A 23,990-nucleotide genomic window follows, 5' to 3' on the forward strand; every position below is an offset into this window, starting at 1 on the left:
AGCATCCCCCATTTGATGGCAGTGACTGTCTCCTAAGCCACTGCCCCCACCTGCCCCTTCTACACACAGGAGCCAGCGATCTCCTTAGAAATGCACATGGGATCATGTCACTCTGCTTAAAGCTGCCCTCATGGGCAAGCCAAACCCCTTGGCGGGAGACGCAGATCTGCTCTGCTCCTTGCGATCTGCTCCTTCCGGCGTCTTTGGCATTGGGTCTGCTGTTCCTGTCCCTGTGCTCTTCCCTCTGGGTTCAGCTGCCCTCTCTCCCCTCCCAGCCTGTGAACTCAGAGCATGTCTATGCTGGTGACTTCACTGGACCATCTTCAGGTATGGGTGGAACGGTCACTTCCTCCCGTTGCTTTTCCTGACCTTGTAAGGAAAGACTGCCTGCCCCGCGTCTCCTCCATCCAGCCCTGAGCCCTGGTGCAATTGTTTCCTTGTCTAGATCTGCCTTCTGGAAGCGGTCCCCTGAGGACAGGGACCATGCCAGTGAATATTCCCAGCACAGCACTTCCCACACAGAAGCCCTTCAAACAGTATTTGTTAGAGGATGAGTTTTGTCATTTGGAAACTGATGTGATGAACTGTATGAATAGATTTCCTGATATTAAACAATCTCCACATTCCTAGGATAAGCCCTAGATGATCACGGTGGAAGTTTCTCTTTATACATTATTCGATTAAACTCTTAATACCTTGGGATTTTTACTTCCATTTTTAGAAGTGAGACAGGTCTGTACTTTGTCCTGACGGGCTACCTTTGGCATCTTTGGGTATAAGGGTCCCATTGACTAGGAAAGATACATTGGGTAGATTTCAGAATACATGAGTTTACAGGGCCATTGTATTAGTCTTGCCTGATAAGTGCTTGCAAATGAGTATGAATGCACTGGCAAAACTTTGGAAAAGATGAAGAACTTGAGTTCCCTCCATGGTTATGGGACTTACGGCATATTCTCCATTTCTTGGAGTCAGCTTTGAAATATTCACATCCCTGGAAATCCTCAGTTTCCCTAGGATCTCCATGTCCCTGACGTAGAGATCCTCACATTCTCACCTTCAGGGTTTGACTCTTTTCTGCAAATGTTCTGACTGTGGTCACATACTCCTTCTACCTACCTGAGGCAGTTAAGTAAAAACAAAAAAAAGAAAAAGAAAAAGAAAAGGCTTAGGGCCTGGACAGTTTAGCATAGAGCCTGCTAAGGAGTAGTTAATAAAGGAGGCTTTATTCCATTAAGTACTCAAGACTGGGAAAGAGCAGACACTTTTCAGGCCAAATAAGATCCAAAGCTTTGCCAGCATTGGTAAACAATTAACCCTACTCAATTACAAAATTTTTCTTTTTAAACAATATAGGAGCGACCTGGGGGGAAAATGCAAGCTGCCACCTGGCACCCAGACCAATCAATGGGATAATCTTTCCTCCCCTTTCTAGCCCCAGGACCAGGAGTTTCTCATTTTTGGAAACTTCCAAAAGAGGATATAACTCTGTCCATCTCTCATGCCAAAGGCTTGAGAATTCCTAAAACACCAGAGGATCCTGGCCAGGAAGGGACAGGCTGGAAAGACCCGGCTTGGGGAAGGCTGAAACAGGGAACTCCACTGGAGGCAGGAAGAGAGCCACATGGGATAGTCCAAAGACCACCCCCCGCCTGTGAATGGAGAGCTGGAACCGGATTGCTGGGCTGGGGCCCACCCCCAGGCCCTGCATCTGTGTGGTCCAAAGCCCACTGCCACAAACCTGGGATAGAGGGTCAGCAAGCCTCTCTCTGCCCTCCTAGCCAGCATTCACTGGCAGAGGAGGCCCTGCACATCCCTCCTCCACTGATCATCCCTGGACCTCCAAAGTGGCCAGCTGCAGAGAGCCTCCCAACAGCTTCCTAGTGGGCAGATGGCCCTGCATGCTTTCCTTTCTGCCAGGAGAAGCATCTTGTTGTAGTCATATTACATATACTCTTTATACTCTTTCCGATCTTTTAGTTTGTTTCTTCTCTTTTTTTGTAGATTAAATAGGTCAGAGGGTTGCTTTTTCCAAAGCTCTCTTCTTCATTGATTCTATGTGTTTCTTCCGTTTTCTAATTTATTGATTTCTGCTTTTTCTGAACTATTTCCTTATTTTTGCTTTCCTTAGGTTTTTGGTTTTGTTGCTGTTGAAATTCATTCAAATGTATTGAGTTGAAGGCAGGACATGTGATATGTGTGTCGAACATATCACCCAAGGAAGAAGCTTTTGGAAAACATCTGTGAATTTGCCTCTGAATACAGCTTTAACCACATTCCAAAAGATTTGACAGTAGTGCTCTTGTTTTTATTAGTGTTCCAAATAGTCTGTACTGCAGTCCTAATATTCTCTTTCCTTGCTCTGTTACCCAGGCTGGAGTGCAGTGGTGTGATCTCAGCTTACTGCAACCTCTGCCTCCCGGGTTCAAGCAATTCGCCCACCTCAGCCTCCCAAGTAGTTGGGACTACAGGCACATGCCACCACACCCGGCTAATTTTTGTATATTTTTGGTAGAGACAGGGTTTTACCACGTTAGCTAGGCTGGTCTCAAACTCCTGACCTCAAGTGATCTACCCGCCTTGGCCTCCCAAAGTGCTAGGATTACAGGTGTGAGCGACAGTGCCTGGCCCCTAGTAGGTTTTTTTTAAAGTTTTCAAATGAATTGGATTTTTTTAGGTTTATAAATTCTGCTGCCCCCACCCCTAGTTTTAGGCATTTCATCAGCGAACATGGACAAAATCGTTTTCGCTGCATAAAATTCACAACATTTTCTTTATGACCCAAAATACTTCTGTAATTTTTAAGTGTTCTGTGATTCCTTGAAAAGAAGGTTCATCTTTCCTTTTTTTCTGTAGGGCAAGGGAAACAGTGACATAACTACTAATTTAACTTTACTCATTGTGTCATTCAAAAATTCTATGCCTTATTAGCATCTAATCTGTGAAAGGCTTTGAAAAAGGTATTAGAGACTCTCATAGTTAGGTTTTTGCCAATTTCCCCTTTGTTCCAAGGATTTGCTTTGGGATGTTTTGTGTTCTCTTGGGGTGCATGAAGGCCTACAACTGGCATCCGCCCTGTGGGTGCCTTAGGTCACTGTGGAATGAGGTGCTTGGTGGGTGTAGGGAAGTGGTCCCAAATCTACTTAGTATTCCTGGGATCCCTTCTGCCACCGGAGTCCTTCGTCGTCATTTTTACATTGTGTGCCTTATAAGTTGTATGCAGTTTGACTTTATTTTTTGAGACTGAGACTCTCTTTGAACAGAGTTCAACCTTTATATAATTATCTGATGTGTTTGATCCTATTATGATTTGATTTTCTATGCACAGTCAGACCACAGGCTGGAATTCAGCTGTCTGGGTGAGAAGCCTGACTCCTCAGGCACTGGATGGCCCTGGCTGCTTACCTGGGCTCGAATTCAGCTGTCTGGGTGAGAAGCCTGACTCCTCAGGCACTGGATGGCCCTGGCTGCTTACCTGGGCATGCCACTAAGTCACATTAAGCCTCGGTGTTCTTATCTGTGAAATGGGCAGAGTCACAGCGTGCACCCCTCCATCTGCCCTGTAGATTAAGGGCATTCATCCGTACAAAGTGCTTCCCACACGGCTGGTACAGGCACTTTGCAGTCTACACTGGCTGTACCATGGGGCTCCTCTCTTCCTCTATCGCTGTCTGCACAGCACCCCGTGTTTCCATCCCAGGTCACTGTCGCTGGCGGCTACACACCCATGTGCACCGCCAGGAAAGGGCGTCCCAGGTTTGGCTGCAAGACCAAGTGGGATGGGCAAGAGGGACCAGCTGGGACAGCAGCTGAGGCCAGAGAAGAGGAGGCCACAGATTTAATACGGGGGCAGAAGTCCAAGGGAGGGTCGTGTTAACCACGTATTTCTGACACTTTGACATCCGAGCCTTGCTGACTCTGGAGGGACTGCCCCGCTGAGTGGTAACCAATGTTTAGAGACAGGAAACACCTCATCCATGAGCACATTTTTCAGATACAAACCAACCAATCCAGCGCCCATGTCCCCAGCCCCTCCTTTATCAGACTTCACACTCTGAGCCGCTATCCACCTGCCCTCATTACCCAGAAAACTCAGGTGCCAGAAAACTCACTCAGGACCGCTCCACTCCCCAGAGCCCACTGGAATTATTCAAACTGGCCAACCTTAAGCCAGCTCACCCTGTTCCCGTCAGTCCTTCCTGCAGAAACAAGACGGACTCAGGCTGCTGTTTACCCAACTCCCTCTGCCTCCTGACCAACCCTGGTGCCTCCCTGTGTGGCCCCCGTGGCCTGGTATGTCTCTTCCTCTTGGGATCTGGGAGTAACAGACTCTTTTCAGTGAACAATAATAATGGCCACATTTGAAAACAAGGGGTGAAAGGGAGCAGGGATCTTATTTCTTACAGGAACCTCAGGGGAGCCAGGGAGAGAGGCAGGGTGGTTCTGGCAAATGCAAACACTCTCCAAGGAGGCCCATGCCTCACTCCCAGGCCCCTCACTCCAAGTGGGTGGAGGCAGGCCTGGCTGGCCACAGTGCACTCACCTTTCCATAGCTCAGGAGGATGATCCGCACCAGGACCACGTTGATGTGGGCACCCAAGGACTCGTCATGGTAGATTTCATTGACCTGAAAGAAACAGGGAGCCATCAGCGGGAACCACAGGCCCTAGGACTGGCTCTGGCTCTGCCAATGGGATGACCCCCCAACTGGCTCCCAGGCATGGGACCCCCACCTGCTCCTTCCTCTTCCCATGCTTTCCACCCAGGCGTCACCGTCAACTAGGAGCCACCTTGTGACCCCTCCCTCATTGTCCCCTGCCGTCTGCCTCTCCAGGCTGCCACCACTGCCTGCTGGGATCACTGTAGCCCCTTCCTGAGCAACCCCACCCACCAGCCCAGGGATTCCTCACCTGGGGCCTGAACATGGAACATGGGCAGGGAAAGCAGCCCTACACTTGCTGTAGCCTCCAGCTGAAACATGACCTTCCCTTCAACAGTGAACGTGGGTGATGGACCCCCGCGGCACAGGCAGGGCTGGGACTGGCCCTGACAGAAGTCACTCCAAGCTGTAGCTGGTGGGTGTGGGGGTTACCTACGTGCATTGCTACTTGGAAATGGCGGTTCTAGGCCCACCACCAGGTATAATGTTTTAACGTGTTAATAAAAAGCTCATATTACTGCATCCCCAACGTGCTCTCCCTGTTCTGTTTTGATGGCTGGAGCACCTGCAATCGCTGTCTCTGTATTTATCACAATTGTATTCTTACATGTGTTTCATTCTTCACATTTAAAACCATTATTCTGAGCAGGTGCCAATGGGCTTCAGCAGATGTCAAAGGGACCCGTGGCACAAAAACAGGGGGGTGAGCTCCCCTTCTACAGAACACAGCCAGCAAGTCCCTCCAGAAACATAGGTCAGGTTATCCCGGGCTCGAGGCTGTTAGGGGCTTCCTTTGCACTGAGCCCCCACCCTCCAGCTTCCCACGGCACACACCCAGGACCCTTCCTAGCGCAGCCCCCTCCCTGTCACCTCCTTTGTTGGTTGACCAAACCCTACTCTTCGAGGCCAGCTCAGCAGTCACTTCCCCCTGGAAGGCCCCCCGCAGGCCTGATCAGCCCCTCATCAAGCACAAGTTGTGTTATTCCTGGAGCCCTCTGTGTGCCTCTGTGGGCTGGGCAGCTACCTGCATCCTCCCTGCTTGCACGCCCAGGGCCAGGCTGAGCAGCACCTGGCAGGTACTCAGGGATACCCGCTGAAAGGCTGAAGCCATTAGCACCATCGGGAAGTGGAGAAGCAGGGACTGGCCATGCGCCCCTCCCCATGTGCAGACCGAGCCCAGGGGCTGCTGACAGGCTCCAGACACGGCCAAGACATACTTCCCGGAGCCTGCCGCCACGTCAGGCCAGCACACACTCCCTGCACTCCAATCTGTAGAGCCTGCATCTGAGCAACAGTAATTGTAATTGCTACCTCAAAACAGTGGGAAGGCACCTCAGGAAACCCGAGGGTTCACAAGGAGAATCACATCATGATGGATGGGTGGACAGGCACACAGGGCGTGCAAGACAAGGATCCCGGGGCCCGCTGCCATCGGTGCTGGGAACAAAGATGGCACCGATCATGGGGCAGAGTTCATGAGCATGCGGACCCTGCTGAGGGTACCATCCAGCCCAAACGCAGCTCCTCCCGGCAACTGCTGCCCAGCAAATCTACGTCTGATTGTAAACGGGCTCCCCACAACTCCCACCTCTCTTTCCTATAGGCAAGGGACAACTCATCAGACCCACAGGAGTGTGGCTGGTCACCGTGGCTCCGGGCTGTGGGCGTCTGGGGAGGGTGGGTCGGCAACCCTGTAGCGCTAAGGGTTATCCTCTAGACCCCCAACGACCCATCTCGCCCCTGTGGCTGACAAGGTGGAACTCTGAGGAGGGCACCCAGGTCCCCAGGAAGCCTTGTCATTTGGCCGTCGCCCTCCGTTTCCTCTATAAAATGAGGACCGCAGTCCCCCCATCACAAAGCTGTTGTGGGGAGGAAATCCCCATGCAGGTGCAATGGAATGGTGCGTGTGCAAACAATGAAACGGTTTTTCATTGCTGGTAAACCATAGTGCCCTGCAGCTCCCTGTGAGGTCCTGGGGGTAGGGTATGCACCCCTAAACCACAGAAGTCCTTGCCCAGCTTTGAGGGTTAGACTAGATTGTTTAGTCCACGCTGGCACAGTAGCCTTAAAAGCCAGTTTTTCTTAAGAGAGAAGGGGTTTCTTTAATTGTCCACAGTATTGCTTTCTCTATCACGACAAAGCTTGGCCAGCTTGGCTCATGGAGTCTGACCGAAGGAAGGTCCCACTGCAGCTGAAGGGAGCAGAATAGAAGAGAGGAGAAAGGCCAGGGATGAGGGGCCAGGCTTCTCCTCATCTCCAGCCCCAACCTCACAGGTCATACACAACAGTCCTGACATCTGAGAAGGAAGGAAAAGTGAGAGAGCTTGATCCTGGCTGCTGCCTAGGACCTGAGAGGGGACAGGTTCCTAGCAGTAGGAGTGGCTTCCAGGGCCCAAGTGCTGGCCCAGCCTGCTCAGGCCTGAGAGGGTGGCCCAGCTCCCAGCTGTGCGTAGCAGATGCCAGGGTCCCCTGCACCCCAGGGACACATGGGCAAGATAGCTGGAGACTGGCTTGCACGTTTACCTGGCTCTAGAGGGCACCACTAGGCTTCAGAGCAAGCCCAGGGGGCACCGGCCTACAAGAGAAGAGGGCAGGCCTGCTTGCAAGGCTACTGCAGAGAGGACTCGCCCCTACTGCCCCCCACCAGTCCTCTGCCTGCAAATGGGGCTTTTGGGAGGTAATTAGGGGTAGATGAGTTCATGGGGGTGGGACCCTCATGATAGGGTTAGTGTCCTATAGGAACAGACACCAGAGAGCCTGCCTCCTCTCTCTCTGCCATGGGAAGACCCAGCAAGAAGGCGGCTGTCTGCAAACCAGGAAGAGAGTCCTCACTGCGGAATGACCCAGCTGGCAACATGATCTTGAAATTCCCAGTCTCCAGAACTGTGGGGAATGAATTCCTGTGATTTAAGCCCCTGGGTCTATGGCATTTTGTTATACCAGCCCAAGTGGAATGAGACAAAGGCTTTATGGGGAAGAGACGGAGCCACCTCCTGCAGGCCAGACTGCAGCCTTCCTTCTATCCTGGGGCTGAGTGCCCGAGATGAGGGCAGCACCAGATATAGGAACGAAAGAAAGCCCCAGCCAGGTGCGGTGGCTCACACCTGCAATCCCAGCACTTTGGGAGGCCGAGGCAGTGGATCACTTGAAGTCAGAAATTCAAGACCAGCCTGGCCAACATGGTGAAACCCTCTCTCTACTAAAAATACAAAATTAGCCGGGCATGGTGGCGAGTGCTTGTAATCCCAGCTGCTCGGGAGGCTGAGGCAGGAGAATCACTTGAACCCAGGAGGTGGAAGTTGCAGTGAGCCAAGATCGCATCATTGCACTCCAGCCTGGGTGACAGAGCGAGACTCTGTCTCAAAAAAAAAAAAAGAATGAAACAAATTTGCATTTTCCCCCATGTTTGAGCCTAAGTGTGTAAATGTTGACCTCACCACCCACACAGACCCTCAGCACAGCCACGGGCCCCTCACAGGCTCTCAATGGGACTTCTCAAACTAAACCGACCCTGGCCTCTCGTGCAGCCCACCACACCCTGGGACCCAGAATGGCCTGGGCGAGCCTGGCCTGGTCTCTCCTTCCCCACTGGGCTGAGGCTGGCACCCAGCAGACCCAGCAGAGCCACTGCCTCACCACGAATTGTGGCTCTGAGTGGATCAGAACCAGTACAGAGCCAGCCCTCCTGCCAGGAAGCGGAGACGGACACTCAGATGCCACAAGAACAGCTCCAGGATCACAGGCCTCAAAGGAAAGGCAGGGAACCAGAGGACATATTAGTGGGAATCTGCCCACTGGGGCCTGGAAGGACATGGCATGTCATGAGACCTGAGAAACAGAACAGGGTAGCTCAGCAAAGCGGGATGGCGCTTCTGGCAGAGGAAGCAGCCCATGCAAACCTCCCAGGGTTGGAAGCAGCGAGGCAACTTCCAAGCACAGAGGGGATGCGGAAGGGATGCCCCAGCAGAGGAGGTGGGAGGGGAGCACTGAGGCCAGACTACGAAGTCAGGAGAAGGATTCCAAATCCACTCTAAGAGCAGTGGGAGGACATGGAGGAAGGAAGATGGTGGTGCATTTAAGAAGCTTACTCCAGGTGCCTTAAGGAAAGTAGATGGAAGGGGTCAAGATGTGGGAATGTGGGGTTCAGCTTTGGGGATTAGTGCAGAGAAGGGATGGATGTGAGGGATGATGTGGATTGGAATGGGGGGTCATCTGCCCCGCATGAGCAAGTGGAGGCTGGGGCTCTGGAAGGGCATTCTGGCGGGTTCCACAGGGCGGAGGGAGGAGATGTGGGGCTGGCCCTCTCCTGGCTCCTGGCCAGGCCCTGCCCCTCAGGACACAAGATCTTCCCGCTCTCCCAGCCCTGCCCCTGGGGCCGAAAGTGGAAGCTCTCATCTCAAGAAGAAATCTTGTGTCCTTATGGAACATTGAGCAGATCTAATCCTGCTCCCTGATTTGGGACAGGAGGTGACCAACCACTCCAAAAGCCCCGCCGCTGGGCATCGAACTCCCTGGGATAGACCATCAGCCTCATATTCTGCTTGGAGGTGGGGTCGAGGCAGCTGAGCCCCGGGGTGTCAGGCTGCTAGGTGTGGGCCCCTGGCTGGGGAGCTCCACTGTGGGCTATCCGCCAGCAGCCAGCTCCCACCTCCTGCGCTGGGTGCCCTGACCCTGGCCTCTGGAAGCCTCAGATGGTTCGGAGATGAACTGGGGCTCCCTGGGCTGCTGACGAGCTAGAGAGGGCATGCCTGCAAATGCTCCCAGCAGGTAGCCAGGGAGAAGGACGCCAGGCCGCAGCCAAGGCCCCCTCAGCCTGCCCTCCCTGGTAGCCTTCAACTGTGGTGCGCTCTCCCTGATCCTCTCCCCAGGAAACCTCTATCCCTTCCTCCCTTCCACACCAGAACAGCACATAGTGCCCCAGGCATGCCTACTCTCTGGGAGGCAGGCCTGAGCAAGGCCGTGGTGGGGCTTGAGATGGCCTCCTGGCTCCTCTGGGTGGCTGCTGGGCCTGGGATCCTGCTCCGGAGCCCTCACCTCGGCCCCCTCCCAGGCCAGGTCTCAGCAGCCCCTCCCAGCAGTCAGGAACCCCGTGGGGCACTGTGGCCCAGAGACCACTGACGGCTGGCCTGGGTGGTTCTCCTGCCCCTGCGTGTGCTGTGGCAAAGTCCAGCCCACAGTCTGGGGCCGGGCTCCTTCTGCTGTCCGGCCTCTCAGTCCCCGCAGGTTAACATGATACATCAGGAATAGACACGGCGAGCGGGCAGGCAGGGTTTGTGGGGCATGTGAGAGGCAGGGGCGCTCCACGGCGTCCTTGTCCTCCACGGGCCTGAGGAGTGAGCCCCGTCCTGCCCCTCTACCATCCCAGGGCTCTACCTGCTTTTCCGGAGGCTGCAAAATTGCCACAATTTCCTGCCCAGCCCCGGCCAGAGGCCTGCAGGGCCCCGCAGGCATGGGAACCACTGGGAGTAATCAGTGTAATTCCCGACAAAACACCGGCGTCCTCAGTAAGGATACAGCTGCAACATTTCTGCAGAGCAGGGAGTCGACTGATGTGGCAAAAAGAGCAACTGAAGACAGAAGGCGACCTCCACATGCCTGCCTCCCGCACATCCCCTCCTCCCCTGGCCCCACCCACTTTCTCTCCCAGACAGGAGACAGGTGGTAGGGCTCCCCAACGGCCCCCCTCCTGTCCTCCCCACCACCCCCGCCACCTGCACACATCATTCTTCACTACGATCACCACGCGGAGCAGATCTCACCTTCCCCTTCCGCTGTCTAAAACCCTCAATGGCTCTCCAGTGCCTTCAGAAGCAGGGCCCAACCACTCGCCTGGCATTCAGAGCCCTCTCCACGCTGGCCCTGGCTGGCTTCTCCATGCTTCACTTCAGATACTTCCCCACATGGCACCCTTGCTCCTGACAGCCCAGCCAGCCTTCCCCAGAGCCGGCTGCCCTCTCCTGCTGCCTGTGCATTGGTTCAGGCCTGGAATCCTCACTCTCCCTGTCCAGCCCCTCAATTCTTTAGATATCTCAAGAGCATTTGAAAAAAAAAAAAGACTCATCCTAAAAAATATATTTCAAAGGAAGGAGGCAGTGACCGCCTTGCTTAAACCCTTCCTACCCCAAGGCATAAGACCACAGTTCCTGGTGTGACCTCCAGGCCAGGAGGGCTGGCCCTGCTGCACCTTCTCGGGCTGCCCTGGCCCTGCTCCCTGTGCTCCAGCGGCTAGCCCGGCTGCTCCTTGCACAGGGAGCCTGTCTCCACCTCAGGAACTTTGGACTTGCAGTGCAACTGCTCCCAGCAGTGTCTAGCCCATAGTAGGTGCTCAGTAGACATTTGTTGAATGAATGGAGTGAATCACTTTGAAGATATGGAATAACAGGAAATGGGCAAAATGTGTGACCCAGCGTAGGCCTGTGACCCCTCTCATCGGGGAGGTCCCCCGGCTAAGGGCCTCCCCTCCCCTCCCCCCAGCAGCCCTGGGGGCCTCCTCCGCATCCACCCTCCCCAAGGCCTGTGTGTGCTGGGGAGAAGCAGCTCTCCTTTCCCAGGTTGCTGGGGGAGGGGAAGCCCGGGGACAATGTCCTTGAGTCCTGTCTGAGAAATTGATCCTGGAATCTTTAAACCTTGGGGGGAAATGTTCAAAGCCGCAGCCATCTCTGTGCGGAGAGAGGCCAAGGGCTGTCTTGTTTGGGGAAACACATTGTAATGCGCCTTTTGCTTATGCAAAGACGCAGCCAAGTTTCTGTTCTGGAATAGACAATGAGGAAGGAGCGGCTCTGCATGACAATATAAAAGTTCGCCTCGCTAAGTGGCAGAGTTCCACCCGGGGGACGGTGAGCCCTGGGAGGTGGCCTGAGGCTGCTGGGCAGAGGTGACTTTGTCCTCTGCCAAGGTGGGGGAGGGGTGCAGAAAGGGGGGAACCGGTGCAGGCTCCCTACTAGGCGAGGCCTGCTGGCCCGCCAGCCAGAGGAGACAGGCAGGAGCCCTGGAAGAGCGGCCACCCCAACCTTCAGGAAAGTTCCCATATCCTTCGCTCGGCTGAGCTTTGGGCCACCAGAGGCAGCCTGTGGCTCACCTGGCAAAACCATGTCCGGGAGCAAGCCAGGCCTGAAAAGTCTGTCAGAGGCCTGGGAGCGGGGGGCCTGCTGCTCTGTGTCTTCTCTGGGACCCCCTGAAATAAGTGGGGAGAAGGCTGTTCTCTCTGTGCCCCTTCAGAGGCCAGGCTTGGACCACCAGTGTGAAGGCAGAGAAGAGAGTGCAGCCAGAAGCGGGCGAGAAAGGTCTGCTGGCCTCCGGGGAGAAGAGTTTCATCTGTGTGCATTGCATAGTGCCTAAATGGGGCTGCCAGAGCCTGGGCTTATCATGAGAATAAACGTTCCCATTGCAGATCTTCACCCTCTGGCTCCTCAGCAAATGCTTCAGAGGCAATGCGAGAAGAAACATGACTCTTGCTCAAAATATCAAACCATCGTGAAACGGAAATGGCCAGGATCAGAATTACTAGGGTCAGTTCATACATCAAAAAGCGAGGCGGTCAGAGCCCCCTCCTTCAACACCCAGTGCAAGAACACTCTGCCCAAGGCCACCCCCTCACTCCTCAGGCGATGTCTCCTGTGCCCGTCCACACTCTGCTGATACCTCTGCAGGTGCCTCAGGGTGGGGACGGGGCTCCTCCACCTCCAGGCCAGCTCATCAATGCACAGAGCCCAGCAGAGGCTCAAGAGATATGCGCTGCGGCCCTCAGTGTGGCACTCCAGCAGGCACGTTGAGAAGACAGGTTGCATTACAAACCTCCCCGGGTTTGTACTAACAACTTCGAGAGGCTGCCCCCCCGCTCCTGAATTTGGGGGGTTAGCAGAGCGTCGGGGGGATATTCCCACTCTGAGGTCAGATTGCATGGGTGCCAGCATGGACTCTGCCATAATCCTGCTGTGTGACTTGGGGCCAGTTACTTAACCTGTCTGGGCCTCAGTTTCCTTATCTGTAAAATGGAGATAATAATAGTCCCTGTGTCTCAGGGCTGTTTCAGGTTGAAGCAACAATGAAAGTTGTCACGCGCATCCGTGTGAAGAGATCACCAAACAGGCTTTGTGTGAGCAATAAAGCTTTCTAATCACCTGGGTGCAGGTGGGCTCAGTCCAAAAAGAGAGTCAGCAAAGGGTTGTGGGATTACCATTAGTTCGTATAGGTTTAGGATAGACGGTGGAGTTAGGAGCAATTTTTTTTTTTTTTTTTTTTCTGAGACAGAGTCTCGCTCTGTCACCCAGGCTGGAGTGCAATGGCGTGATCTCAGCTCACTGCAAGCTCCACCACCCAGGTTCACGCCATTCTCTTGCCTCAGCCTCCCGAGTAGCTGGGACCACAGGCACCTGCCACTGCGCCCGGCTAACTTTTTTTTTTTGTATTTTTAGTAGAGATGGGGTTTCACGTGTTAGCCAGGATGGTCTCGATCTCCTGACCTCGTGATCCGCCCGCCTCGGCCTCCCAAAGTGCTGGGATTCCAGGCGTGAGCCACTGCGCCCGGCCAGGAGCAATTTTTTGTGGGCAGGGGACGGATCTTACAAAGTACGGGAGAATATTACAAAATACCTTCTTAAGGTGGGGGGAGAATATTACAAAGTATCTTCTCAAGGGTGGGGAGGGTGTATCATGCAAAGTACATTCACAAGGGTGGGGCGGGGGGGGCAATATCACAAAGTACATTATCCCGAGGGCGGGGAGGGTGTATTGTCACAAAGTCAGCTAGGGTGGGACAGGAACAGATCACAATGGTGGAATGCCATCAGTTAAGGCAGGAACTGGCTATTTTCACTTCTTTTGTGGACCTCCAGTTGCTTCAGGCCATCTGAATGTATACGCACAGGTCACAGGGGATATGATGGCTTAGCTTGGGCTCAGAGGCCTGACATTCCTGTCTTCTTATATTAATAAGAAAAAGCGGGATTAGGGGCAGCGTGGAAACCTAGAGTGGGAGAGATTAAGCTGAAGGAAGATTTTGGGGTAACAGGTGATATTGTGGGGTTGTTAGAAGGAGCATTTGTTAGAAGAATGATTGGTGATGGCCTGGATGCGGTTTTGTATGAATTGAGAAACTAAACGGAAGACACAAGGTCTGAATAAAAGGAGAAAAACAGGTATTAAAGGACTAAGAATTGGGAGGACCCAGGACATCCAATTAGAGAGTGCCCAAGGGGGTTCAGCATAATTATTTGCTTGGTTGGCGAATTTTTTGGGCTCTATCCTTGAGTTTTTTTATGTTGTCATATACCAGGCCAGATTGATTTAGGTAAAAACCACACCCAGGTGATTCAAAAGCTTTATTGCTCACACAAAGCCTGTTGGTGGTCTCTTCACACGGACGCGCGTGACAAAAGTGAAATCCCCAGCACCTAGTACAGGCTGAATGAAACTGTCATCAAATTACAGGAGGGTCCAACAGCCCAAGCTGTTTCCCTGGGACCCCATGCACAGAATGGTCCACCTGGGCTTTGCCCTTACACCCTCCCTGTCTCTCCTCCTGGCCATCACCATTGGGAGAGGTCTGAGTGAACAGCTTGCACATGCCCCTGTGTTTTCCAGAGCTGGAGGGGCTGCTGTGCCCAGGCACGTCCGCGAGTGTGACCCAGCCCTGGAGCTCTCCCTGCTGGCTGCGTCGCCTTTGGGGAAACAACAGCCATGCCACCACTTAGGGACTGACCTTCCCACTCGCTGACTGGACGCCTCATCAGAAAGGGAAATGCTGCAGAACGGGGAAGGACCAGTACTGCTGAGGCCGCAGGACACAGAAGGACACGGCCGAGGCTGCAGGCCAGAGCCCAGTGTCCTCCAGGGGCCTCTCGGCCACTGTAAGCCACTGACAGGGAAAGGCCAAGAAAAGTTAGGGATTCTGATTCTTTCTGGCAGTGGCTGCGGGACGGCCCTGCCTCCCTGGAACTCTGCTGAGCTTGTCAGCTGTCCCTGGCCACAGAGCCCTGGGGGGCTCAGTGAGGAGTCTCCTTTCAAAGAGGGGCCCCAAGTGGCCAGGCCTCGTGCCACCCCCGGCCCTGGCATCCCCCCACACGCCCGTCTCAGAGCCTGTGTGGCCCAGCCCATCCCCTGTGACTGAGCTTGGTCACCTGGGTCCGTTTGAGCACCACCATGTAATCTGAGAACAATGCATTTTTAGTCCCCGACACATCACATTCTGCTGCTGCTCTGTCACCAGTGTGACCTAAGGAAAGAGGGAAGGAAAATGCCGCTATGGGAGGAGAGGGCTGTGGCATCAGGGGACAGGAACGGTGTGGGGGAAGGGGGCATCAAGCAGCTGCCGGGGTGGGGGGCGGGCTGCTGAGCCCACACCAGGCTTGGAGCCAGAGCCCTATCCCTACCGCTGCCCCCGCCTTAGGGTGAGATGCAGATAGTCCCCGGGGTTCTGGGCTCTACTTCCCACTGAGATGAGACCCTCTGCTGAGGGTGGAGTCCAATCCACATGGTAGCTAGGCAGGTGGTTACAATTGAGAGGGATCTTATGTTAATGAATGGGCCTCAGGCAGCACATGGATGCCCTAGCTCCAGAGGGGTGTGTGTGGGATGCAGCAGCTCCTGCTGGCGAGGGCCAGGGCGTGGGTAGCTGGCACTGGCTGGCAGAGGCTGTAGAGTGGACACCCATCAAGGCATAGGGCTTGGACTGGGCAGGGGTCCAGCATGCCTAAGTGGCCCAGGCATCAGACCCGACCACCTCAGAGCAAAACTGAGGAGGACTCAGTCCAGCCTCCCTACTCCGCAGGCATCCATGCATGATGAGGAAGAAGGGAGAGGCCCTGGCAGAGCAGGTATGAACACCTCAGAGACTGAGAAGGCATGACAGAGGGCCGCAGGCCATCACCTTGCACTGTGCCCCTCGACCTGGGCAGGGGCCCCCAAGGCACTCAGAGTGCAGGGCAAGAGTAAGGTGATAGCCGCAAGAAGGGTCCTGCATTACAAGCTCACGGCAAGGGTCGTCTGCTGCCAGCATATCCCTCCCTGAAAGCGCAGTCATGCAGGGCGCTTTCCAACACCCAGAGCACAGATGTTCCAGCGCCTCTTGGGCTTGGTGGGAAACGGCTTTGCCTTCTGTGCAGCAGGTCACAATCCCCCTGCACCACCAGAGTCTGTTTATGTGGCTTAGTTCCCTTGCCAGACTCTGGCAGATGGGAAGATAGATGAAATCCTGCCCGCTGCTACACGGGAAACCCAGAACCAAAGGAAGAGGGGCTGAATTACTGGAAGCACAAGTGTCCGTGATCACTTCTGCTCAGGCTCGGAAGGGCCAGCATGGGCAGCCCCCAGGCCAGGCTCCCTGCCAGGCGCAGGTGGGAGGTAGTGCAGGCTGCAGCCAGGTTTCCTTCCTCCTGTCTGTCTGCAGGGAAGTTTCCCTTGCTCTGAAGTTTCCTCACTCTGTGAACATTCCCACGGGGCACCCTATGCTGCCTCGGGTGCTGTCCCATCCCGGTAACTTCCTGGCACCATCGTGATCTCCAGTCACCTTTGTTTGTCAGCTTCCTGCCCGTCTCCACTAGACAGGGACTCTTCTGCATCCTTGCTGATGCATCCTGGGTGCCCAGTACTCCCGTGTTTCCCCAGGCTTCAGGACCAAGGCCAAGCTCAGCCTCACGCGCCTTCTCCCACCCCAGCGGGCTCCCAGGGTGGCCGAGGGCTGGCACCTTTTTTGCACAAGCAGCTCCTCTGTGTGGAATGATGCCCTCCCACTTTCCACTTGGGAAACACCAACTCTGTAACCAAAACCAGCTCAAGGATCACCCCACTGTGACTATCTCCATGACCAGGTGGAGACAGCTGACCGTCTCCTTTGGCTGCCAAGGCCCTGTCCTCGCTGTGCCAAGGCAAGCAGGTGGCCCCCATGAGAAAAAAGCTTGTCCAGGACGGGAGCTGGCTGGGGCTGTTCCCAGACATCATGGGCTGAGTGAACAACTGCTCGCCTCGCTGGTCGGCTCTGATCTTCTCCGCCTATGCCGAGTACTTCCCCACATGCGATATCTTTCCTCTCCCACACCCTGCAAGTGAGTGTTATCCCCACTGTGCCAGTGAGGAAGCCAAGGCACAGACAGATTGAGAGGCTCACATAAGTGGGCATGGGAGTCAGTACAGAGGCTCTGGGGTGCAATTTGGCAAACCTGCTGCAACTAGAAACTATCCCGGGACCTGGTCATTCAGACATCAGCATGGACGATGGAGACACAGCCTCTGCCATAGAAGCGAAGGCATAAGGCATAAGGGCACCAGGAGTTCCACACCCACAGATAGAGTTCATTTTTATGGGAGTCTCTGAGATCACAGTTGCTTTATGGGAATTCATTTCATCACTTATTCATTCAAAAGAGATTTACTGAGCACCTACTACGTGCCAGGCCTTTTCCAGGTACTCAGTGAAAAATCAGGTGGGCAGACCCTCTCTGGGCCCAATACAAAGTCACCTTTGTGGGAGTCCCTAACCCTGCTGAGACACACCGCCAAGGAGACCCCTGGACTGGGGAGGAAGATCCAGGATTGCTTGACTGCAACTCAGCTCCGGGGGCAGCCCGGGAGGGGCCTTGGGGAGTGAGAGCCCACGCCGGGTCAGCCAGACAGCCCGGCGCGGCACATCATCGCCTCTGTTCTTGTAGTTCAGCTGTCACCTCCTTGCTGGAGCCTGCACAAGACAAGCTCCGAGGCTGCCTCAAGCTGTCAGCCGGGTGTGTGGATGGCTGGCCCTCCTTGTCCACAGGGACTCTAACTCCCATTCTGACAACCATCAGTTCCCCGCGGGAGGCCAAGGACAGGATGCTGGGAGGCTTCCACATCAGCTGTCAGGAGGTCTGTGGAGGAGGGAGGAGGTGGGGAGATGTCCACTGGTGGGGAGGGTGCTGCACATTTCAGGAGGAAGCAGAGGTGAGATCCACCCACAAGACCCGCGTTAGAGTGTTCCCCACCTGCTCACCATCACTGGTCTGTCAGCCTCCCCAGCCCTGCTGGAACATGTGCTCCCTGCGGTCTGGATCCCGTGCTCACCATGACATCCCCAGCACCTAGGGCTGCTCTATCTGTGTGCACTAAAGGAGTGAGTGGGCAGGCGGGCGGGCCTCAGAACAGGAGGACACAGTAGATCTACGCAGAAGCCAAGGCAAAGCAAGAGGCAGAACGGATGGCCTGCGGGGAGAGGCGGGTGTGGCCAGGGGACCCCAAATGCTGTGGGGAGGTCAGTGAGGCCTGAGATGAGAACCCGAGGAGAATGCTAGGGGATTTGGGAGCTCTCGATCTTCAGGCCAGAACAGTAGAGGAGGATCAGCACAGGGGCCACCTTCCCACAGGTATGTGACTCCACCTGCCGTGCTCTGGCCATGTCTCTCTGAGTCTCAGTGACCTGATGCAGGCAAGGGAACCTCACAGAGCAGCTGTGGGCAAGGTAGTGAGGTCACAGACTTGCCTCCTTGCACAGGGCCAGCAGGTGCAAAAACAGCAAATGTGAGTTTCCCCTCCTCAGGTGGGGAGAGGTGCTTCCAAGAATAGAAAGCATAAGCCCCAAACCTCCTAAGAGAGAGGAGTCTATCTTTGTAGACCACAAAGCAACCTCACTGCTGCTCTCCAAGTCCCCCAAGCTCCAGCAGGGCCCTATCTGCGCACTGTGATTCACGATGCAGCCAGGTTTTTGCACGCGCTGTGCCGCCACCAGGAGCCCTCATTAGAGGCAGCTGCAGTGGCCCTTGTCCGAGGAGGCTTCCCTGACCAGCCGCCCCAGGCACCCTTCCCTGATGAACCAAGGTGTAATCACGTGTCCTGATCCTGCTCCCCATACTCCCGTGCTCTGAGCTCCCCCAGTGCAGGGACACGGAGGCCAGGAGTTCGGGGAGTGCCGAACATGACTGAGAACAGCTCTCAATCTCATCATGCTCCTCCCATACCCGTGCTCTGCTGAGCACTTTCCTGGTGTTCAACTCGAATGACGCTCCCAACAGCCTGGGGAATTGGCACTGACCAGCACAGGGCGCAGCAGGACAGGCAGTCGCCTCCTTCCTTCTAGGCTGGAAAGAACACTCAGGCCACCCACACGCCAGACTTGTCCTGCAGCCGTGTTCTGCTTCACCTGTGCAGTGTGGGTTCTTAATTTCAATTTGTAGCCCACATTGAAAAATAATTAGATTTCCCATAAAAATGAGATTTCCAGCTTCTCATGGAAGAAAGAGCTGGCAGCAGTGGTCTGCTTATTCCTACAGAAACACAAGTGAGTGGAACCAGGAGGAGCTCTGCAGGAGGTCATGGCCTCTCCGGTCGCCCCAGTCCCCACCACTCCCAACAGCCTTCAGCCACCTGGGCCCCTCGGGCCTGGCTTCTGTGAGCAAGTGAGGGCACTGCCCTCTTCTGAGCCTTGCCTGCAGCCTCGCACACACCACTGGCCCTCATGGCTGTGTCTCCCGGTGGCACACAGGGCCAGGCTGTAAGGCCAGCAGGACAAGCGTGAGGAACAGAAACAGTGCCAGCAACACCCCCAGGGCCACGGCACCACTAGCAGACCCTGAACCCTGCTTGCCTCCCCCGACTTAAGGGACCCATGTTTTCGTGTCCAGTTTCAGAGATGTTTTTCTCTTTCCCAGGAACCAGAGCCAGAGACTCGTGAACTATGACTTGGGGCGACGCCTTCCGTCTGGCTGGTTTGCAGCTCTGCGGCCAGTTTACGAGATTTCCACCACGACCAGCCGAAAACATTCCTGTCCGACCACTGCCTTCCCCACCGCCGCCATGCGGTCTCAACACTCATGAAAGTTGGTGAGAAATTGAGCCCATATGCCTTCTGATTGTTTGCAAACCCTGGCAAGGCTTTGGTAAGTCCAGGCCAATTTCTGGATTAAATTAGAAAAGAAAAGAGGAAAAATATCTGAATCCTGGCATAGAGAGAAATCATTCATTCAAAAAAAAAAAAACTGTTGTAGAACGTACTGTACAGAGAATGTTCTCGTGCTGGGAGGGGTCAAAGGTTATAGCCTCGACTGAAGGCACAGAAGACCCTTGGATTCCACGTTCTCCATAGGCCTAGGAGCATGTCTGCCCTCAGCAGAAGAGATGCTTTGGGGGCTCAGGCATTCTCCCAGAACATAAGCAGTTAACACAGCTGGGAGAGACTATTCTGCGTGCCCAGAAACCTGCTCCTCCTGCTCTGCCGTTCTACAGCGGTTAAGAGCAGCTCATTCTATCCTTTAAAAAGAATCCCCGAAGTAGCCTCACCGGTCCTTTGAGCTGATAAGGCTAGTGTGGGGGTGGGCTGGGGTCTGAGCAGCCCACTGTGCTCAGTACTTCCCTAATACATACACCCACGTGCACTGATGTAGTGAAAGGCACATGCTCACTTTGGAGGCCTGGGGCCATCATAGCTCAAGGCAGGCACTAAGCAAGTACATTTCTGCAGAGCCTGGTAGCAAATATTCCTTTAGCACCCCATAGTGAATGTTCTCAGCTTTGTGGGCCATATGGTTTCTGTTGCAACTACCCAACCCGCTGTTGTAGCACAAAAATGGCCACAGGCAATTCATAAATCAATAGGTGTGGCTGTGTTCCAATAAAACTTTATTTACAAAAACAGGTGAAGGGCCAGGTGGCCCTGGGGCCAGAGTTTGCCAACACAGCTTTAGAATCTCCAGTTTACCTTGACAAATGCACGTGAATTTAGCTTTCACGAAAGTAATATGTCCAAATTTACTTTAATGTAAAACTGATGTTTTAAAATGCTTACCATCCAAAAAAGGGGCCACTTCAGGGGGAGATGCCTTACATCTGTCTGGTGGCCTCTGGCAGACCTGAGAGTACGTGTTCTCAGTAGCAATAGGTTGAGCGCTGGCCTTGCTGCAGGCTGGGTGTCACCCACTGCAATGGTCTGCCTCCCGTCTACAAGGAGTGCAGTGGGACCAGGGGCTCACACAGACAGTTCAAGGTCTTTGTAGATCCTGATATTTAAGCAACACATTGAGGCCTTAGGCTTCTCAGGGAAGAGTAGGATTGAAATTAGTGCTTTAGTGAAATGCTTGAAGCCACAAAGGAAGCTTCAGCCTTGGGCCCAAGCTTTATATTTCTTGAAGTCTTGGCACAGATAGATTTTACTTTTAAAAATGTATCCGTAGCCAGGCGTGGTGGCTCGTGCCTGTGATCCCAGCTACTCAGGAAGCTGAGACGGCAGGATCACTTAAGCCCAGGAGACTGAGTCCACCGTGCAACATAGCATGACCCTGTCTCTAAAAAAAATCTTTAAAAAATTAGTCAGGCATGGTGGTGTGTGCCTGTAGTCCCAGGTGCTTGGGAGGCTGAAGTTTGAGGCTGCAGTGAGCTATGATTGCAGCACTACGCTCCAGCCTGGGTGACTGAGTGAGGGACCCTGTCTCAAAAAAAAAAAAAAAAAATGCATATATAAACATACTACTTTCACAATGGCTCTGATCTTCCAAGGCACTCATCCCTGCCTCCCATTTACCTGAGCCTGCAGAAGAGTCCCTGTGTGTACCTGGGGACGAAACTTGAGGTGCCACACACACCTGAGCTGCCTCCTAGCGTGGCAGCCTCGCCTGTCAGGCCCAAGCCCACTCCTTAGGGGTACCCAGGCCCACACACATGGCCACAGCATCTGGTTTGTGAGCAGAGACTAGCCCAGGCGCTGGCAGAGCAAGTTTTTGAAAATGTGAGAAATACCGAAGCCCCAGGGTCAGTATCAGGCGTGTTCAGCAATGTCACCTGTGTCCCAGCCTGGCAGCACCCGGTACTTCAGGGAGCATGTTTCCAAGCAGGAAGGGTCAAACATGACAGTGGTCTCCCAGTGCCCTCAGGGGAAGGGGGTGGGCCTGGGCAGAGGAGAGCCCCTTACCCTCCTGGCTGGACCCAGGGGAGGCAGCAATGCAAGGTGGAGGCTGCAGGCTGAGCCAGAGTCGAAGGCTGGGAGGAGCAGGAGCAGAATGAAGGCAGAGGGAATACAGTCCACTCTGCCAGTGACGGGGCCGGGGGGCCAGCAAGGCCGGATGGGCCACACAACTGCCCATGGTTCTCACTCCATCCTCCTAGCCTCACAGTGCTTGGGAGGGAGACCCCTCTGCCCTTAGACGGGGGAATGTGGGCATCCCCAAGGGGCCTCAGCGTCTCTGACCAGGCTAAGGGCCGCTGAGCCTCAGGAGACTGGACTCATCCCAGGGTTGCCAGCAGCCAGGAGGGCTGCTACGGCTGCGTGTACTCAAATTCCAGTGTAGGCCGGCCGCAGTGGCTCACGCCTGTGATCCCAGCACTTTGGGAGGCTGAGGCTGGCGGATCACCTAAGGTCAGGAGTTCTAGACCAGCCTGGCCAACATGGTGAAACCCCGTCTCTACTAAAAATATAAAAATTAGCCAGGCGTGGTGGCACGCGCTGGTAGTCCCAGGTACTTGGGAGGCTGAGGCAGGAGAATTGCTTGAACCTGGGAGGTGGCGGTTGCAGTGAGCCGAGATCATGTCATTGCACTTCAGCCCGGGTGACAGAGCAAGGCTGTATCTCAAGAAAAAATAAAAACAAAAACAAAAAAACTCAGTGCAGAGAGCCTCCGTGGACGAGGGCCCGCCCCCTGCCTCTTAGCACGGCACACACCCAGCGCCCTCTTAGCACGGCTGGCTTCGCCTGGGCCTCAGAGGTGTGTGGACGTGCCCAAGCAGAGGCTGGGGAAAGGCCACAGAGAATGGGAGCCTGAGGTGGCATCCAGGGGGCACACGCAGGGCAGCAGGTGGTCCCTCAGGCTATGCGGTCTGAGCGCAGGGCTCAGGTTCCTGGGCTCGCCCTAGGGACAGGCTGACTTCACAGATGACCAGGCCCGTGATCAGAAGGCCCCAAACTTCTGATCTTGACCCTCTGCAGCTCTGTCTTGAAGTTCTTCGTCATCTCACCCTTGCATGTGTGTTTTGTAAGTGAAGGCTCCTGGGGCAATGGAGCACGGTCCCACCTCCCCAGGACAGGCTTTCAGCTGCCCCCAGCAGGTGCAGGATCAGGCATGTATTCCCCACGGCATCTCAGGGCAGGCGTGGTGGTGGCCATCCAACCCATGGCTGGCAGGAAAGGGGCATGTCTGGTGGATGGCCGGCCAGAGCCCATGTTTTGGCGGAGGTGAGCCTCCCATGAGTGACACCTGCATAGACATGGGATTGGCCGTGGCCATACGCTCTGGGCTGGGGCAGTGCACCAGTGGGAAGGGGGCGTGCCTGGCTCTACTTTCCCAGACGCCCTGGCCAGGGCACAGCCAATGTGTTCTTCCAGGGGTGGCAGGAAGCTCTCAGACCCCAGTGGGTGCACCCTTCATGCTGGGGGTGCACTCACTGTGCTAGGACCCCATACCTGAGGAGCATTCCCTCAGCAGGATTCCACTCTGTGAGATCCTCTCTTCTTCCTCCCAGCCTCCCTGAGTCTGGCCTGTGCCTGTCATAAACTGGTCAGCCTGAGGCACCCACCAGGGATCAGCCACAAAATACACATTTGTTTAATTTCAGTGACTCCACATAGAAGCTAAATGCTCTAATATTTGCATTTAAAATAGCCATTGCACAATTTAAAGATGAATAAGAAATTCATGCTAATAATTCAAGGTTCCAATTTTTGTTCACTTAGAACAACATTAAAAAGCAAATAAAAAGCAGCAAGTTGAGAGAGAGAGACAGAGACTAAGGAAGACAGGAAGTGGCTTAATAGTCCCATTTTATGGCACTTTCCTCTGCTCTTTGAACAAGTGATCCCACATTTTCATTTTGCGTTGGCCCTGGGAGTTACGTACTGGCTCTGCCTTTAGGCCAGTGTTCCCCACTGGTAATATCCTGATGAGTTTTGCAGCAGCCAGATATTGAGGGGAAATAAGAATGCATTGCATGTAATACACTGGCTCCTTTGAATTCTCTATCTCCCTGCCACACCTTTCTTTCCCTTTTTTTTTTTTGAGAGAGAATCTCACTCTGTCACCCAGACTGGAGTGCAGTGGCATGATCTCGGCTCACCGCAACCTCCGCCTCCCAGGTTCAAGCCATTCTCCTGCCTCAGCCTTCCGAGTAGCTGGGATTACAGGCACGTGCCACCACACTCGGCTTATTTTTTGTATTTTTAGTAGAGATGAGGTTTTGCCATGTTGGCCAGGCTGGACTCGAACTCCTGACCTCAAGTGATCCGCCCCCCTTGGCCTCCCAAAGTCCTAGGATTACAGGTGTGAGCCACCGCGGCAAGCCTATCTTTCCTCTTACTTTGGGAGAAATTCAGGTAGAGGGCTGCTATGGCTGAACCCAAGAACAGTCAGTGGTTGGTGAGGAAGTGGCGCTTGGGAAGTACAGCTGCCAA

The 23,990-nt window shown here is 54.4% G+C and overlaps 1 protein-coding gene across 2 annotated transcripts in view; it reads right to left on the reverse strand.

Moving 5' to 3' along the window:
- The window catches only part of ADAMTS2 (ADAM metallopeptidase with thrombospondin type 1 motif 2), a 237,810-nt gene that overhangs the window by 66,845 nt on the left and 146,975 nt on the right, over window positions 1-23,990 (reverse strand). For both annotated transcript variants that reach the window (XM_009241356.4, XM_024246986.3), the window contains one exon: window positions 4,544-4,627. In XM_009241356.4, coding sequence (XP_009239631.4) covers window positions 4,544-4,627 — 84 coding nt within the window. The remainder of the gene's footprint in view (window positions 1-4,543; window positions 4,628-23,990) is intronic.

The sequence above is a fragment of the Pongo abelii genome, chromosome 4 (genome assembly GCF_028885655.2).
Source record: "Pongo abelii isolate AG06213 chromosome 4, NHGRI_mPonAbe1-v2.0_pri, whole genome shotgun sequence".
Classification (NCBI taxonomy): Eukaryota; Metazoa; Chordata; class Mammalia; order Primates; family Hominidae; genus Pongo; species Pongo abelii.